The sequence below is a fragment of the Peromyscus eremicus genome, chromosome 5 (genome assembly GCF_949786415.1).
Source record: "Peromyscus eremicus chromosome 5, PerEre_H2_v1, whole genome shotgun sequence".
Taxonomy (NCBI): Eukaryota; Metazoa; Chordata; class Mammalia; order Rodentia; family Cricetidae; genus Peromyscus; species Peromyscus eremicus.
In genome coordinates this window covers 88,380,593-88,398,467 of record NC_081420.1, presented here as the reverse complement: position 1 = coordinate 88,398,467, position 17,875 = coordinate 88,380,593, and the positions used below count along the sequence as shown (strand labels likewise).

Sequence of the window (17,875 nt, the reverse complement as noted above, 5' to 3'; positions counted from 1 at the left end):
TCACTGTACCTATGGGCCTGCCGATCCTTCCCTCCCCAGCCAGTCTTTACCTTACACAGTATCTGCCTAGCTCCCTTCACTGGACTCTATTATCTCAGGGTGATGTAGTCTGTTAATGTCTTCTTGGCCTGATCCACCCCCCCACCCCCACACCCTCCGGGGGAAGTTTTGCTGACAGTAGCATATTTAAATTGGGAGCTGATGTAACCTATCCTGGCACACTCCTGCAAGGCTTCTTGGGTGCCTTCTTCAGCTTCCAGCCCCCTTCCCTACAGCCCTAGCCTGTGGGAACTTTTCTGGACCTCAGCAGGCTCTGCATCGTGCTGTCTGTCTCTGGGTTTCATCTCCGTTCCAGTGGCAGAGTATGCACCTAGTAGAAGCATGGACTCAGGGGACCAAGGCTCTGTTCTGCTTTCCTAGTTCTCAGGTCCCCTGTGTGGCAAGAGAATATGAATCCCAGCCATCCAGGCTGCAAGCTGATGGTGGGGTTCAGCCAGGAGTAGATGGGGCTGTTCCTGGCTCCTGACTGTCCTCAGGTCCCGTCTGCCATCAGTCCTGGAGGGGAGACCGTTCATGTCATGTCTCCTCCCTTTGAGTCTCCTGCCTGGGAGGGGGGCGGAGCACGGACAAGCTGTGAGTAGAACACTAGCATTGTAGGGGCTCTCTTCACAGAAATGTGTCTGGGTGAGGACAGAACCTGCTCTAAACAGGACTCGGTGGGGCTGGGACACAGCTCCACATGCAAAGCACTTGCAGTGCCTGGAGTCAGAGGCACAGAGATCTCCTGGACTCCAGCCTCGTCGAATCAGTAACTGCCAGGTCAAGTAAGAGACCCCGGTTCACAATAGAACCAGACGTAGACTTCCCAGATGCCCCTGCCTTGTCCCTGTTCCCTTAGCAACACACACGTCAGGCTCCACCCTCAACTCCACCTCAAAGTACTGACTGGAGTGCTCCACCCAGCATGGACCAGTGTGTGTCCACTCCCCCGCTAAAGGACATCTCAGCAATCATGAAGAAAGTGCTGTGAGACTCTGTACCAGGACTTTGTGTAGATTTAAATTTTCATCCCTGGGCAGGTAGCTTGTTTTTTTGTTTTGTTTTGCGGGGTTGTTTTTGTTTTTGTTTTTTAGGACTATACATTCCCGGCTGACTTGGAACTTGTGGTGATCTTCCCAGCTCTGCCTCCTGGTGCTGGGGTTGCAGCTGTGTACCTCCACAGCTAGTCCCCACAGTTCTGGGAATCATCCGGGGCTTTATGCACACCAGGCAAACTACCAACTGAGCGCCATTCCCAGACACCAGTTACTGTTAGGAGCAGTCTTAGCTCTGCAGTCCGTCATAGGAAATTAGGTGCTGATTCTGCGTCCACAGTAGGGGACCATCTGGGGCACACATGCAATGAGGGGGGGCTCTGTGGGTCAGTAAGGAGCCGAGAGGCTAGAGCCACACACACTGGGCTTAATTCCTTAATCCATCACCTGATGACCTTGGGATGTCTACATTGACTCCTTGTGCCTCAATTTCCTCATGGAGCAGGAGGAGGCTGTGGTGAGGTTAAGTGATGATTAGATGTGAAGGCATGGGGCCCAGCATCCCTGATGGGCACTGTGGTCCTCACCCATGGATAACCACCTCACTCTCTCCCTTCTCTTGTGGAGCAGCTCTCTCATTTTCCCCGAGACCTCACTGTCCTCAATGTCAGCCTAGCATCTGCTCCCGGGTGAACCTAAAGCCTCATGAACCAATTGGTGTCAGGTTTAGGCTGTGTGTGTAAGCCACTTAAGGCCAGTGAGAAGACATGTCTGGGATTCTAGGATAAAGGGAGCTTTTGCTCTTCAGGGCCTGGTGGAATGAAAGTGTGAAATGTGGAGCTGGTGAAGCCATCTTGTGGCCAGGAGGAAAGCCTAGGCGTGAAGGTAACATACCCAGAAAGACAGAGAGAAGATGAGGTGAAAAGGAGCTTGTTTGATACTGATGGTATTGACTGAACCCCTGGATGGAACCACTCCTGATGACCGCCCGGATTTTCAGTTCTGAGAACTAACACTGTTCCTTTTGTTTGTCTAATGAAGTCTGAATGGAGCTTCTTCAACTTGGAGTCAGATCACCCTGAGATTTCTGGGGTGTTCTCAAAGCGGTGGGTGCTGTTGAAACATGGTTTTGTCCAGTGAGCCCTTGGCTTTTCTGTGTCTACACAGCTGTTTAGGAAGCTCCCCCACCCAGTGTCTCCAGCTCCAGTTGCCCAGCAACCAGTAGGCTGGATCACACCACCACGTGGGGGCTGCTTTCCCTGTGGTCACACCTTCCCCCATGGTTTTTCCTGGGGTTTGAGAGAGTGTGAGGGATCCTGGCTCCCACTTCCGCAGAGCTGGGTGGCTGCCAGGGTTGTACACACTCTTGCTCAAGGCTTCTCCACAGATTAACTTTGTGGACATGGAAGACCAGTTGGGATTCTTCATATATCCCAGGCTGGCCTCAGAGTCTCTATGTAGCCCAGGCTAGTCAGACTTTCTATAGAGCCCAACCTTGTCTGGAACTTATGAGAGTCCTCCGGAGTACTAGGATTACAGGTGTTTGCCACCACACCTGACTTCTATCTATCCTCTGACTTAAGCCTTTCAGATGGCTTGGGATGGGTGGTCTGGCTCCTACCCTTCTCCCCTCAGAGAACCCTTTCATGACCCCAAGGTCGACCCCCAGTGACTAGGCTGGCGCTGATACACCAGAGACATCATGTACCTCTTTGTAATGTCATTTAACGTTTAATTCAGAAGTGTGCAGGGTCCCAAAAGCTCACCCAGAAAGTGCAGGTGGCACCTCGGGCTCCACAGGGGTCTACATTTGGCAGGTCACTGCAAATACAATGGAGGCTATATTTAGCTCAGGGCCCACACTGTCCCGAGTTGTGTCACATGGTGCCTGTGACCCCCTTGGCTGTGTCCTCCTTACAGCAGGTCCCAAAGTGGTGGCTCTGAGTTCCCTATGTGTCCTCGGAAGCAGGCTGCTACAGGGAAGGGCTGGTGCCTTTTGTTTTATTTTTAACCGACATTGTATTCTGGGAGGTGCCCCTTGGCTAGATGTCAAAGCTGTGTAAAGACAGGCACTAGGCAGAGACCAGGCCGCCCAGGGCTGGAAGCTCTAGAGCTGGCAGTCCAGAGGCTGGGCTGAGTCTGGCTGTGCCCGACCTGGGGGTGTGTCTCCTAAGTCACACCCCCTCCTTGGTCCTTCCTGTCCACACTTGCAAAGACAAAAGCGGGACCCTGAGACCATTAAGGTCCCACTTTAGAATCTGCGAAGCTTCCCAGGTTTGGGGATGCTGAGTCTCGGGGACTCATTTACCTTCAAGAAGGATATGTTCTCTTCACAGAGGCCCTTCAATGTGGCCAGCCAAGCAGTAGGCAGATCTAATGTTACTGCTGTATTTCAATCTTTGGGCCAGGCCAGCTCTCCCTGGGTCCTTCCTCCCCTTCCTCTGTCTCTACTCTTCCATAGTGTGTCCTGGGATCACCTCCCAAAGAAAAGAACTGCCCCTCATTGATAGTAACCCTCTTCCTCTTTCTTCTGGGGTGGGGAGATTTGCTGGGACTCACGGCATCTGACATATTCTCCACACAAATCATTACAAACCCACAGGCTGGGTACCAGTGACCACCTAGAAAGTGTCCCCTGTTACATGTGTCTATGAGGACTGGGAGATGTGGAGAGTGTCCACAGTGGGCCATACAGTGCACCAAGGGAAAGGGTGTGGTGTGGTACCTGAGTGATGGAAATCTGGTGGCAGGAAAGGATCTTTGCAGGCAGGTGAATCTGGAATGGGCTGCCAGGCTTGGGAGATGGTGGACCGTCCACAGACTGAATGCTGGAGCATCCCTTTCTGTGTGGCCTTCCCAGTTCACCTCCAGGTTAGAAGCGGTTGCAGTGAGTTCCTAGAAGCCCAGTTGCTCATGCTGGGAAGGACTAGTGGCCCCCTGCAGGATCTCCATGGGATATGTGAGGAAGAGCAGGTCCGGCAGGTCCATTCCCATGTCTCGTGTTGTACAATCTGCCCAGGATACATCGCAGTATCTCTGCCCCTCAGCTCAGGACAGTGTGGCAAACCGCTGCTTTCTTTTCTTCTCAAGCACATTCTCCGAGGCCAGGCCCTGCTTCCCACGAGCCCAAGGTGGAGGCAGAGTGGACTAGAAAAGGCTCTGCTAGGAGTCAAGATTCTTGAATATAAGATGAGCCAGCTGTGTGGCCTTAGGCAGGTGGTTTTCCCTCTCTAAACCTTGGTCTCTCCATTTTCCAAGAGAGCGTTGATGGATATTAGAGCTCCTTACCTTGTTTGGAGAGTCTTCCTTTGAGAAGGAATGAAATCAGCGACACTCTACCCTCTGAAGCACGTTTTCATCCAGAGACACATTTGCCCTTCAGGCACACACTGGTCATCTTCTGATGGGACTGCCATGGTGCAGCCCCAGAAGCTCTGGAAGTAGCCCTTGGTCTTGGCACAGTCCCAAGTCAGGATCCTCCTTGAGTCCCTTTCATTGAAGAATTAACTCATCTTCCTCCTGCTGGGCTCAACCCTGAGTGGCTAGAAAGACCTTCAACCAACACTGTTCCTCCCTCTGGTACATTTGGGTGGCACGGAGAACTGTGGGGATGCCTGGTGAGAGCCAGACACGCTGCTGGGAAACATCGCAGCAAGCATGTGATGCAGATGAGGCCTCAGTCAGAGGAGAGGGATAGATGCAGATCCGACAAGGGACCAGGTCCCCAGTGGCTTCTTCTCTGGTTCCAGCGTGAGCGCAACACCTCAGAACTGTGATTTGTGGATAACCCTGCCCTGGAGGAGAGGAGCTGTTTAGACATTTTTGTATTCGTCTAGCTGTTGTGAGTGTGCGATCATCAGCCATTGGGCCCTCTGCCCATTTGGCTGGTCTTCCAGCCCCCAAGAGTGTTCTGTGGAACGTCAGCTAGAGAACCATAGATCTGGCCCACAGTGGTTTACAAGGAGGCAAAGGGACCTGCCCATAGTCATAGACAGTGTGAAACCCCCAGGCCTCAGATAGTACCCATGCTGTCTTCTCTTAAGAGCATAAAGGAAAAACTGACTGTTTAGTGTTTTGCCTAATAACAGCTATAAAAATGTCAGCTTGGGAGCCAGAGGGCTGAGCCGGGAGGATTACAAGTTCAAAGATAGCCTGGACTACACTGTGAGATCCTGTCTCAAAACAAACAAAAACTAACCTGGCATAAAAGATTAATATAGTTACTTTTGATATGCTCCCAGAATACATCCAGGTACCCCAAGGACTCTGCTAACTGAATCCTGGAGCAGAGCAGCACGCCTTGGGCCTCCTCAAGGCATCAGCTCTCCTAGTGTGATACAAAAGGCTTGCTTGAGACATGTGAGCTTGGTAAGAACTAAGGGTGCTCTCCAGACCTTGAGGTCTAGAGAGATGGAGACGTGTGTGTGTGTGTGTGTGTGTGTGTGTGTGTGTGTGTGTGTATGTGTATGTATCTGTTGGGGGGAGTCAGAGAATGTGAGAGTTCCCACGTGGGCAAGATGTACTTTAGGTTAGATGTTGGGGTTTCTCTGGGCAGTCATCGGCTATGTGCTGCAGTCAGGGGAAGTGTGAGCCTGGCACACAGCAGGCTCAGCTCAACACTGGCAGGACCAACAGCCAGGCATGTGTGAGCAGGCCTGCAGTATTGCCTGTACCCACACATGAGTCATGTCAGATTCACAAGGGCCAGTCTATCTCACTGCACTTGTGCCCCCTATATTTTCTCCAATGGCCTTACAGTCAATATTGAATGATGGTGCAGCTGTGTCTGTCACTCCTGAGAAGTGCCACAGAGATGTCTTCTAGGTGTGCTGTGCCAGATGGGTAGTGACGTGGAGAAGGTGAACCCACCGGTCATTCCTGGATGGATGACACTCCCACTTGAGCTTGGACCGTCGTCCTTGTCCTCACCCCCAGTACAGCCACAGTGCTGTCTTCCGTAAGGCTCTGAGATCCATCACCTCCTTATCCTAGCCTACTCTGTTCCTCCGAGTGCCGCTCCAGCGTTAGACCTGTGTCATGGGAAACTTTGGGTGCACTGGCTGCTCAGAGGTCTCGGCTTCTTTCTGGTTTGTCTCTGTAAGTCACGTTCCTAGCAAGCCGCCTCCTCTGTGGATCCAAGGGCTGAGTCTGCTGACAGATGAGCACGTGGATACATGGACGCACACAGACACCAGGAGTGCCCATCCTCCATCAGTGGAGGTCAGATGCAGGGAGCTAGAACCAGGCAGGCCTGAGGCTGTCCTGCTGAGCTATGCCAGTCAGTGGTGTTTAGCTGACCATGGAAAGCTGAGGTTCCTCCTGGTGCTGCTGTTCTCTGAAAGGACATTGTACAGTTCTTAGAGTCTCCTTGTCGAGGCTAAGAGCTGTACAACTAGCGAGTGTCCACCAAGAGTCCAGCTGGCCAACTGGGCACTTGCAAGTGGCCCTGCAGCCCAAGTCTCCAGGCATGTCATAGGTGACAGCAGACTTGCCACCATGAGACCCTGGCAGGATTTGCTGTAATGGCCAGGACTGCCTTCTTGGCTAAGAGCTTCCAGAACAGTGAGTACTTCCACCACATTTGGAAATTATTTGGTTGGCGGTGGCAGGAAGTAAGAGAACACATGATCCTCTTGGAAGCCTTGCAGGCTATGTGGAGCTTTGAGCAGGTCTCAGTGCCAGAGCTCTCTAATTCCCAGGGGTAGCATGGACCAGGACAGGGAGTCTAGGGGAGAAGGTGAAAATTGGCAGACTCTGGTTTTGGCTACTAGTGGTGGTCAGTTCAATGAGCATCCAGAACCCAGGGTGGATTATCACAGAGTATGCAAGGAAGGGAAAAGAACCCAGGGACACTGACCTAGTCTAGATGGGCTGTGCCCAGTGGCTGGCAGGGATCTGGGGAAGGACAAGGGATGTGCTCAGGATCACACCAATGGTGTCATGGCCTGGCACCTTTCCTGCTTTGGAAGTCAGTATTCTGAGGACACACCCCCAGATGGTCCACAGGAGAGGAGAGGTGAGAGAGCTTGTCTCAGCCATGGGATGGGTTGATATTATTGCACATTCCTAAGATGGTGGGCATTACACGTAGCATACAGGGGAGGCCAGGCCCTCGGGGACCAGATCATCCACATCGCTCAGAAGCTCCCTTTCGCTGGCCGAGTTTGTGTTCTGAAGACGCCGGAGGCGGGCCTGGACCTGCTCCTGCTCCCGCTTCAGCTCCAGGTAGGAATGGGAGAAGGTATGAAAGATGGATGTGGCTGGGAAGGCCATGATGAGGATACCACTAAGGATGCTGCTCAGAGCCACCATCTGGCCCGGCACACTGCGAGGGACCATGTCCCCATAGCCTACCGTGGTCATGGAGATGATGGCCCACCAGTAGGATGCGGGGATGCTGGTGAACTCTAGGACCCTTCCAGACTCATTCTCGGCCACGTAGACTAAAGGGGAGAAGAGGGTGACCGCCACACCCAGAAAGAGCAGCAGAAGGCCAAACTCCCGGGCGCAGCGGCGCACCGTGAGGCCCAGCGTCTGCAGCCCCAGTGAGTGACGGGCCAGGCGCATCACGTAGAGGATGCGGAGCGCCCGCAAAACACGCAGGACCAGCCCCACTTTCTCCAGGTAGGAGCTGCCACTCAGCCTCTCGCCTGCCTCCGGAGACTCCTCAGACACCACAAGAGACACGTAGTATGGAGAGATGGCCAGAATGTCGATGACATTCAGGGGCCCACGGAAGAACTGGCATTTGTTCCGGGCCTGGGCAAAACGCAGACAGAACTCCAGGGAGAACCAGGCCACACAGATGGTCTCCACCACGAAGATGTAGTAGCACTTTCTTGTGCATTCTCCCTGGGGTGAGAGGGCCACAGAAGCAATGGGTTAGTCAGTTTTCCTCAAACCCTGGCACAATGGCACAGCAGCTCAAGGGAGGAAGAATTTATCTGGGCTTGTGGCTTCAGAGGGACAGCCGGCCATGGTGAAGGCACAGTGAAGTAGCTTCATGGTAGGGTGTGAGAAAATGGCTTCCCTCTGAAAGCCTTCCTAGGTGTACTGTGTGTGTACCGTGATGGCCAGAAAACAATCGGGGCTGTCATTCTTCAGACTCTGTCCGCCTTGTTTTATGGGATTTTTGTTTTCTCTTTTGAGACAGGGTCTCTTACTGGCCTGGGCCTTGCCAAAGGAGCTACGCTAGCTGGCCAGCAAGCCCATGAGCAAATATATGACTGAGCCACGTGACTATGGACAAAGCAAAACATTGAAAACTGTGGGGGTTTAAGATTTAAATGCTCTGAAGTAAGAAAAGAAATTGCTTCCAGTGCCCAAGCCCAAGGAGTCCTAAATTGAAATGTTTTTGTCTGTCTATCAAAAAAAAAAAAAAAAAAAAAAAGGAAGAAAATGGCCAAACCACTCCAAGCCCTGTTGGCCTGCCCAGGGCTGGGAAGCTTTCTCGCTGACTTCCATCTGGTCCCTTCCAGGGTCAGAGCTAAAGGATACCATTGAGATGAAGCCCTGAGTGTGTGTGGCCCAGGGTCACATCCCCGTCAACACTCTCACTCACTCAGGAAGTTACTGATCCTCCTTGGACTTCCAGGAGTCATTGCCCTAAGGGACTGCGGTAAAGGATGGAATCACGTCTACAGCAGCTATGAAGAGCTATGAAGGTGCTGAACCCAGCAGATACACACGTGATACACTGTCACAGGCGGCAGCCTGCTTAGCCAGCAGGAGGCTGGCATTCCATAGGAAATAGAAAATGTTTTCCAAACCACTGAGAGGGCTTCCTCAGACATTTGCATCAGGACCCTGGATAACCTCAGAGCTTTGGGGCTGGATTCTTCAGGCTTTCCACAAACGTGCTGTGCAATCTAGAGGAGGTCCCTATCTGTCTCTGGGCTCTGTTTTTTGATGAAGAGAGTGGAACACAAGCAGGGTGCCAGCTACAAAGACAGATTCTTGGGTCCATCATGAACCCAAAACCTTGGAGCCGAGCTCAGGCATGGGATCTTGGGGTTATCTCCCCCTTGACTTCGGAATCCTCAGAAGACTTAGACTCTGGGCTGCCTTTCCTACAAGGCCTGTTTCTTACAGACATCTGGGAATTTTCCTTAGCTTTAGAGGCTCTTCAGACCTGGGAATACCATCTCCAGATCAGTGACCAGCAGACTGAGCTTCTGCCTCTGGTGTTGGTGTTTGGGTATTCCAGCCATGTACACCCTGTCCTCCCTCCCCTGGTCTGGGCTCCCGGCCTCCCTGCACTGCAGCAGGCTGGCTCTGCCTAGTCACTCCACCTGCATCCTGCTCTGCCCTGCATCCTAACCAGCCTGGTACCTGCCTTCGAGAGCTGGCATCTCTGCAGCCATGCTGGGATACCCAGGACAGATGTAGGGGCTCCAGCTGAGGACCCCTGCCAATATTTGAAGGAAAGGGAAAAGGACAAATATCAAAAACAAAATACTTCTTCCTCTCTGAGGAAGATTGGCCATTGGGGCTGGGGCACTTTGGTCCACACTGTTCTCATCCTTCTGGATTTGGGCACAGAAAAATCTGGTTTGGGGATTCCCCCGATCCCAGGCAAAGGGTGGGAATTAGCCTCCGTGCTGTGTGCCTTGTGCCTGGTGGTAGTGAGGAAAGCGTTGCTCATTCCTGGAGTCAAGGCGAGCCAGGCCTGAGGAGGCTTCCGTAGAAATCTAAGAGCCACACAGGCACACAGGGCCTAGCAAGCCAGAGGCCACAGACAGGCAACACTGAGGACTAGGCCAGGCTCACCTCCAGGACTCCAACCATCAAAACAGCTGCTCAGAGAACCCTGGGTTGACTGCGAAGGGGCCCAGGGGAACTTCTGGGGTGGCGGAAATAGTCTAGATTGACAGGAGTAGGGTTGTGGGGGCGTGTCTTTTTTTTTTTTTTTTAAGAAGTTTTGATGTGTGTGCCTGAAAACCATGATTAAAAGAGGGCCTGGCAAGACGGCTCGGGGAGTTAAAGCTTTTGCCGCCAAGCCGAGCTTGACAACCTGCCTAGACCCACATGGTGGAAGGGAAAAACAGCTCCGGAAAGTTGTCCTTTGACCTACACACACACACACACACACACACACACACACACACACACACACGCACGCACGCACGCACGCACGCACACACACACACACACACACCTGCCTAGACCCACATGGTGGAAGGGAAAAACAGCTCCGGAAAGTTGTCCTTTGACACACACACACACACACACACACACACACACACACACCCTGCTGGACTGGGTTGCAGGGAACTTGAATTTAAGGAACAACCTGGCAGCTTCTCCAGAGGTTAAACGCACACTCAAGACTCAGCAAGGTCACGCCTATGTACTCACACCCAAGAGGAATGAAAATATACATACAGGAATGGACACAGCATTCCATACTTTCTCTGTAGTCAAGGATGACCTTGAACTCCTGATCCTCCTGCCTCTACCTTCCCGGGACTGGGATTACAGGTGTGTGCTACCACGCTAGGTTTAGCCACTGCTAGGGATCAAAGCTCCGGGCAGGCCGGGCAAGCACTCTACCAACTGAGCTCCAGCCCCCAGCCAACAAGTGGAAACATCACATAGATCATCAACCAATGTACCTATGACCCAGCAAGCACCGCATAGCCAGATGGCAGCTGTGGCAGGGCAAAGGAATCTGGGTTTCCATGGGTCACATCCCCAGGGTCTGAGTTCCTCAGGGTGTCATTGAATCGACATGCCCTTTGGCTCTCCTCAGGAGAAGCTGGCCAGCCTTAACAGCTGGCTGGCTAAATAGAGCCGCTCTCCGCCTGCCTGCTGTCCCCTGAGGACAGATAAGAAATACAAGGCATATATTAGAGAGAACACCGCTGTCTATGTAAACGTCAGGGCACTGTCACGAAAGAACAAAGATCCTAAGATTGCCTGGCCTCAGCCTCTCTGAATTATAATCCCCAACAAGAGCATAGACTCTCCAGAGGCTGTGACTCTCGGGGTGTATTAGGGCAGCCTATCAAAGGTGGCTCCATCAGAGAGTAAGCACAAGGACGCTGTGGCTGTCTCTGGACATGAATCCCTCTTATCCCATGGAACACAGCCGCCAGTTTCTCAGGGACAGCTCTGGGCTGCTCAGGACTGCACACTGGTGACCTGCCCCTAACTTGATTTCCCCAGTAGCGTTAAGCCCAGCTTGGGTTTATATTTTGGTAATTTTCAAAGCATTAGGCCCTGCAACACCCCACCTCTCTGCACAGGGAAACTCCTGGCTTCCCCACACTGTCTCCTCTCCCTGAAGAAGGGCACATGTGTGGAGACCAGGTGTGATTCTTCAACAGCTGCGACCCAGTGTAAGGATACTGCTTACTCTGCCCTAATTTTCAGAAGCAAAATCCACGTGTAGATATTCCCATGGGCAAGCAGGCTTTTCCATCGCATGTTTTGTGCTAAAGACTGGTGGGGGTAGGGGGTGCTCCTGATTGCGACTACAGTCTCTGGGCAGGGGTCAGCTGTTTAAAAGGTTGAGGATTTGAATGTTACATATCTTTTTCTTTCGTAGAAAACTTTGGTCAGTCAGATGAAACACATTTTGTTCAACAAATATTTGCGCATGGTGGTTCTCTAACTGGAATGTTCTCTGGTCCTACTGTATTGTGTGGGGCACATCTGTAAGAAAGCAATGTGTGTTGTGTGTGTATGTGTGTGTGTGTGTACATGTGTATGCATGTGGTGTGAGTATGTGTGTGTGTTTTAAATCTGCCTTCTTTGTCTATTATAATCTAATATAGATGGAGGGTCCAGTGATAAGAACTGCACTGTGAAGTTGGAGAGAAGCAATGTTCTACCTTAGGAAACTGTCTCGTTCTGGTTTCAAGCCCTTCAGCCACCCTCCTAACAAATGCAGGTTCCCGTTTCATTTCTGAAGTTAGCTTCAGCTGTCGACTTTACAAAGCCGAGAGACTCTTAGAGAGTCTCAGTTGAGGAATTGCCTTGATCAGATTGCCCTGTATGTAGGAGGGCCCAGCCTACTGTGGGTGGCACCATCCCTAGACAGGGGGCCCTGGGCTGTGTAAGAAAGCTGGCTGAACGGTAGCTGGCCAGTAAGTAGCCTCCTCCTCCTCCTCTCTGGTTCCTGCTTCAGGTTCCTGCTTGAGTTCCTGCCCTAACTTCTCTCACTGATGGCCTGTGATCTAGAAGGGGGAGCCAAATCAACCCTTTCCTCTCCAACTGTGTTCAATCAGGATGTTTATCCCAGCCACGGAAAGTGGATTAGGACATGGCCCATATGGCTCCTGGGGTCCTTGGTGTCTCACAGCTCTCTGCAAAGAGAGTGTGGGAATGTACAGGAGTTGTGTTATGTTTGTTTAATGATGCAAAGATGTGTGGCATTCTTTTATGTTGCATTTGTTTAACTCTGTGAAGCTGTGTTACTGTGCCTGTCTAAAACACCTGATGGTCTAATAAAGAACTGAACGGCCAATAGCAAGGCAGGAGAAAGGATAGGTGGGGCTGGCAGGCAGAGAGAACAAATAGGAGTAAGAGAGGTGGCTGGCCCCTCTCCTTCCTCTCTTGTTCCTTGATCTTTCTTCTCTCTTTTCCCTCCTTTATTAAAACATCTTAAACTAAAGTGACCTTGACCCAGAGGAAACATTCTACCTGTGTGTAGTTGGTGGGGTTTTTTGTTGTTGTTGTTTGTTTGTTTTTTAAACTCTTTGCTCTTTGTGGGACCTGCCACCCAGCTCCCACCCAAATAAATACTTGGAGACTTATTCTTACATATGAATGCCCAGCCTTAACTTGGCTTATTTCTAGCCAACTTTTCTTAAATTATCCCATCTACCTTTTGACTCTGGGCTTTTATCTTTCTCTATGCTATATTCCTTTCTTTCCTTCTTGCTCCGTGGCTGCTAGTGTGGCTGTGTGGCTGGAAGGAGAAAGAAAAGGAGAAGGAGAGGAGAACACCGGGGGGCCAACAGATCTCTTTAGCCCTCTACTTAAAACAACAACAAAAGGGCTGGAGCTGGAGCTCAGTGGTTAGAGAGCTTGCCTAGCATGCAGGAAGCCCCAGATTCAATTCCCAGCCCTACATAAAACAGGGTTTGGTGGTGCACACTTGTAATCCCAACATTCAGCCAATATAGGCAGGAAGATCTGAGGTTTAAGGCTTCCTTGAGCAAGGTGAGGCCAGCCTGGACTACACGAGGCCCTATCTCAAAAAAAAAAAAACAAAAAACAACTATTTCCATGGTTCCCTAAGTGTCCCTGGGCTGCGCCATGGTCCCTGATGGGCAACCACTCACCTTGTCCTCCTCAGCTCTGAAGTCGGGCATGGTGCTCACACACAGACTGACAGCCGTGGTGGCCACGAAGAGAATGGAGAGGCAGGCAAAGACTTTCCCAGGCAGCCCTGACTGTGGGTCCTCCACCATCTCTCGCAGCTGGTTCATGCTGCGGGCCCATCGTGAAGCGTGCACTTCGGAGTGGCAGGTCTGGTGCTGCTGCTGGCGCTGCATAGCCTCCTCCCGCCGCAGCTCGGCCACCTCCTCCAGCTTCTTCATGAGCTTGCGCAGGCAGCAGCGTTCCAGGTTGGCTTCCTCGATGCCCCAGTAGCTCAGCTCCTCCCGGAAGGACAGTGCGCACATCTCCCGCAGAAGCACCAGCTTTCCCGCGGCCAGGAAGCTCACAATCACCCCGAAAGCGCTGGGGCTCCTGTCAAAGAAGAACTCCTGGCTGTTCTCATCATAGTCATCACAGAGCTGTGTGATCTCCTCATAGCTGCGACACAGACGGAGCCTGCTCAGGCGGCTCAGCGGGAAGGCATCCAGGGTGCTCCAGGGCAGCAGGTACCGCCGGCCACCCACGTTCACCAGGATCTCCTTCTTCAAGTCGGCCTCTGGAGAGGTGTCCAGGGTGCCCACCTTCCGGGCCCTGCGGTAGTAAAGGCCCTTGACTGACTGAGGCTCTGGACCAGGCCAGAGTTGGCTCAAGGGGCTGCAGGAGCCAAAGTGATGGTGTCCAGGACGTAGGTGCCTGTCTCTGGAAGACATGGGCATTGCCACAGAGTGCGGGGCCAGGGAGCAGCGGGCTCACTTGTCTGCCTCCAGAGGAAGAAGAACAAGAGAAGGAAGAGAGGATGAGTCTCAGTAGTACAAACATTGTTGCATTTGTGTATTATAGCCGCAGCACAAACATTGTTGCATTTGTGTACTGTAGCCGCAGCTGCTCCAGCCATCTCTGAACCTTGTATTTACTTCTTGTTTACTGGGCACCTACCAGATGCTTGGGCCATGCCTTTGGACCCATCTCTACCCCCGTGGAAACATGTACATCTAGGATACAGATGTGCTGCCCACTACACTAAGGAGGTACTTCATGCACATCTCTGTCTTTCTAGCACAGACATCTTGTGGATGGAGATGTGAATAATGGGTCCTGAACTGTGCCATCCCAGACTGTGTGGTCTTGAGCATGTGGCTTCCCCTCTCTCTTCTCAAATGATAAAGCTTGTGTCAACCCTGCGGGGGGGGGGGGGGGCCAGTGTGGCCGTGTTCTCTGCAGAGAACCACAGAGGAATGACTCAGTCTCTCTGGACCCTCTGCTTGGCCTGTGTGAGTGGGGAAGCTTGAGTTCCCACACTGTTGAGCCCAGAACAAGGTCAGGTCAGGAGCAACACACATGCAGTGCCCATAATGGTCACTTCTAGGAGCTCCAGCACACCCAGTTCCTTTAACAGACTCATGCCAACCATCCCATGAGGCAGACAGGCACAGCTCACCTTTGTGGATGAGGAAACTGAGCCCAGCATCTTGCCCGCTGTTTAGCAAATGCAGTTCAGTAAGACTCAATGGTCAGCCACCAAATGCTCAGGAGCCAGGGACCACGACAGCCTTGTCAGTCACCTGGCTCTCAGGAGCTCCCCATGAAAGCTTCACCCCCTGCTTTTCTCTCTGAGAGGACCCTGCTATGAGGGTGGAGGACACCTCCCACTTTGGACAACTCTTTCCTACTCAGACATGCATCTTGTGTTTGCCTCAGCCACCCTTGCTGTGTGACCTTGAAGTGGTTACTTCCGTCACTGGGCTGTAGTTTTTTTATCTGCAGAGCAAAGAGGCTTCTAAATGCTCTCTACATCACAGACCTATTTAGGGGCTCTGCTTAAGACAAGCGTTTTTTATTTTAGCTCGCTCACATTTTTTAAAAAACTATTTCTATAATATGTCTCATCGTCCCTATTGTGTGACCATTTCTTCAACTATTCATTCCAGCCAGAGCTGTCTCCAGGCACCTATAACCTTCCATTGAGAGAGGCACTCCAATCAGGAGCCAATGGAAATGAAAGTGCCTTTCAGTTTCCGAGCCTGCTGGATTCCGGCGGCGGACAGTGAGGAGCGAGTCAGGCCCGCTGGGCTCCACACTTGCGCTGCAGTGTACTGTTATTTTGCATGCGTTACTTGGTTCACAGCACACAGCCAGTGGGCGGAGTGCAGCCCGCAGAGAGAGGAGTGTGTTGAAATCCAGGGAGTTCTTTCCAAGCTTTCTCAATTTCCAGAGCAAAACCTAAGACCTAGAGTGCTGAAGGGACTCGTCCAAGGTCACACGGCAAACCTGAATCCGACCCGAGACTCGGCTTTCTGGCCTGGGGTTCTGTCCGGAGCCAGAATTTTGCTCCATCTCCTTCCACTGAACGGATCTGATTTTGCAGTTTTTGCTCTGCCTAACAGCTGGCCAGCAAAACTCCTCCAGAAACCGGGGGAAGTAATTCACTCCAAACATCCCTTCTGCCAAGCTGTTTAACCCAGTCACTGCTCTAGGACACCCCACCCCAGAACAAACAAGTTCCTCTGAAGTTCAACTCACCGCTTGTCTTAGGAAGTGTGTTCCCAGCCTGTTCTCTGGCGGGCATGGGGAGCCCATTTCTCAGTGATCAGGAAAGAGGCAGTGTTGTGTCAGAGAGGTAGGGGGAAAAAACACAAAACCAAAAGCAACTGCCAACAGAGCATCCCTGGTAGAGTCAGTGTCCAGTCCTTCTCCGGCCTCCTCTAAAGAGCAGAAGTTTATTCATTCTGAATCTGCAGAAGAGCAGGGGTGCAGAGTGGCTTTCTGGAAGGACCCCCCCAAAGTCCTCCTTCCTCCTGAGAGCTGAAGGTCCGGATGCTGCAGGGAGCTGGGCCAGCTGTCCTGCCTCAGCAGCGGACTTGGTGCTCCAAGTCCCACAGGGACAGCCAGCATGGTCCTGCCCGGGGTGGGGGGTGGAGGTGCTGACGGGAAGGGCTTAGGATTAATCTCTCCATCAGCCAGGCAGCAGGCGGGTGCCGCGGCTGCTGTGCCAACCACCAGGGAGGCAAGGAGAGTGTCTGCCCTCTCTCCTCTGTGAGGAGGAGCTGAGCTCAGGAGACGCTGGGGCAGCTAGGGACTTGCGGACCAGGCTATTGCAAGCTCATGGTGCACTAAGGTGGGGAGATGCCTCAGTAGCGGTTGCAGGGAAGTTTGTAGGTTGGGACAGACTGACCCAGCCTCAGAGCCTAGGGTCGGTATCGAGGAGATGGCTTAAGGGGTTAGGGATGAAGAGGCTTGGAGCCAGATTCCAGCCTCCAATGTGAGTCCCCTTAGGCAGGTGGGTTAGTGTCTTCATACTCAATTTCCTTATCTGTGAAAGATGTATGAGCTGGGGGGAGGGGGCGGAGGGGCTGGGCTCCCAGGATATAAAATCCAAGCCACAAGCTTCTCCTGTGAGCTTGGCCCCTGGTGTAGGTGGGGAGACACCATAAGGGAGTTTCTTGCTGTGTGTCCTTGGTGAGTCACTTCACCTCTCTGGGCCTCCGTTTCTTCGCCCATCACATGAGGACAGTGGGAACAGCAAAGGCTGAAATTGCAAAAGCATGTTAATATAGGGCTTGCTGTCCCGGGTCCTTCATTTGCTTAAAAGGTTTTGCAGCCAGGTGACCTTCACGACTCTGTTCTGTCTGCGAGGGCCCCAGAGGCTTGTTCAAGGTCACCATGCTAATTAGCAGCTGCGCCAGTTTAGGACCATCACTGAATTCAGACAGGAGCTGACGTGGGGGTCCAGGAGCAAGGGGGATCAGAGCCTGGTGGTCCTCAGTTCTCTGTGGCCTGGCAGAGAGATGCAGGAACAAAAGCAGGAGAGAGAAGCTGGCAGGGCCGGGGGGGGGGGGTGGGTGTCCTCAAAGGGTATTATGGGAACCCCAGGGCTCTGCAGACATGGTGAGGGGCCTGGCTGACGGCAGGAACTAGAAACTCAGCCGATTTTCTCTGCGTTCCCACTTCTCCTCCCTGCTGCCTGCACCAGTCACAGCTGAGAGGCTCGAGGCAGAGACCTAGCATCTTTGGGAGGGGTGCTGAGGCTGTCCCTTCTCTGACTCTCCAGTTCTCACCTCCTCTGAGTCAGCATCCAGAATTCTCTCTCCCCAGAGCGGGCTCTCTGTTCTCCATCTGATTGAGTCCTGTCTTAGTCAGGGTTACCATTGCTGTGATGAAACACCGTGACCAAAAGCAACTTGGGGAGGAAAGAGTTTATTTGACTTACATATCCGGAGTAACAGAACACTGAGGGAAACCAAGGCAGGAACTCAGACAGGGCAGGAACCTGGAGGCAGGCCGTGGAGGGGTGCTACTTATTGGCTTCTTCCTCATGACTTGCTCAGCCTGCTTTCTTATAGAACCCAGGACCACCAGTTCAGGGTAGAGGATAGCCCCACCCACAATGGGCTGGGCCCTCTCCCATCAGTCACTGATTAAGAAAATGCCTTTCAGGCTTGCCTATAGCCGGATCTTATGGAGGCATTTTCTCAACTGAAGTCCCCTCCTCTCGGGTGACTCTAACTTGTATCAAG

At 52.4% G+C, this 17,875-nt stretch overlaps 1 protein-coding gene across 2 annotated transcripts; it reads right to left on the bottom strand.

Annotated features, from left to right (window-relative positions):
• Positions 1 to 4,614: 4,614 nt before the first annotated feature.
• Kcng4 (potassium voltage-gated channel modifier subfamily G member 4) lies at positions 4,615 to 16,375 on the bottom strand. Of its 2 annotated transcripts, none has more exons than XM_059263926.1 (3): positions 15,882 to 16,375; positions 13,325 to 14,122; positions 4,615 to 7,886 (listed from the first exon to the last, which is right to left on the bottom strand). In XM_059263926.1, the coding sequence occupies exons 2-3, from the start codon at positions 14,075 to 14,077 to the stop codon at positions 7,116 to 7,118; spliced, it is 1,524 nt and encodes a 507-aa protein (XP_059119909.1). In that variant the 5' UTR covers positions 14,078 to 14,122; positions 15,882 to 16,375; the 3' UTR covers positions 4,615 to 7,115. The 2 variants fall into 2 exon arrangements, with proteins under 2 accessions (XP_059119909.1, XP_059119908.1); XM_059263925.1 differs by having other exon boundaries at positions 13,325 to 14,118; positions 15,882 to 16,373.
• Positions 16,376 to 17,875: the final 1,500 nt, after the last annotated feature.

Coding starts and splice junctions, on each gene's coding strand:
- Kcng4 (XM_059263926.1), bottom strand. CDS start 14,077: ATGCCCATGTCTTCCAGAGACAGGCACCTACGTCCTGGACACCATCAC. Junction 7,887..13,324: donor TCAGAGCTGAGGAGGACAAG/GTGAGTGGTTGC, acceptor CTCTCACCCCAG/GGAGAATGCACAAGAAAGTG.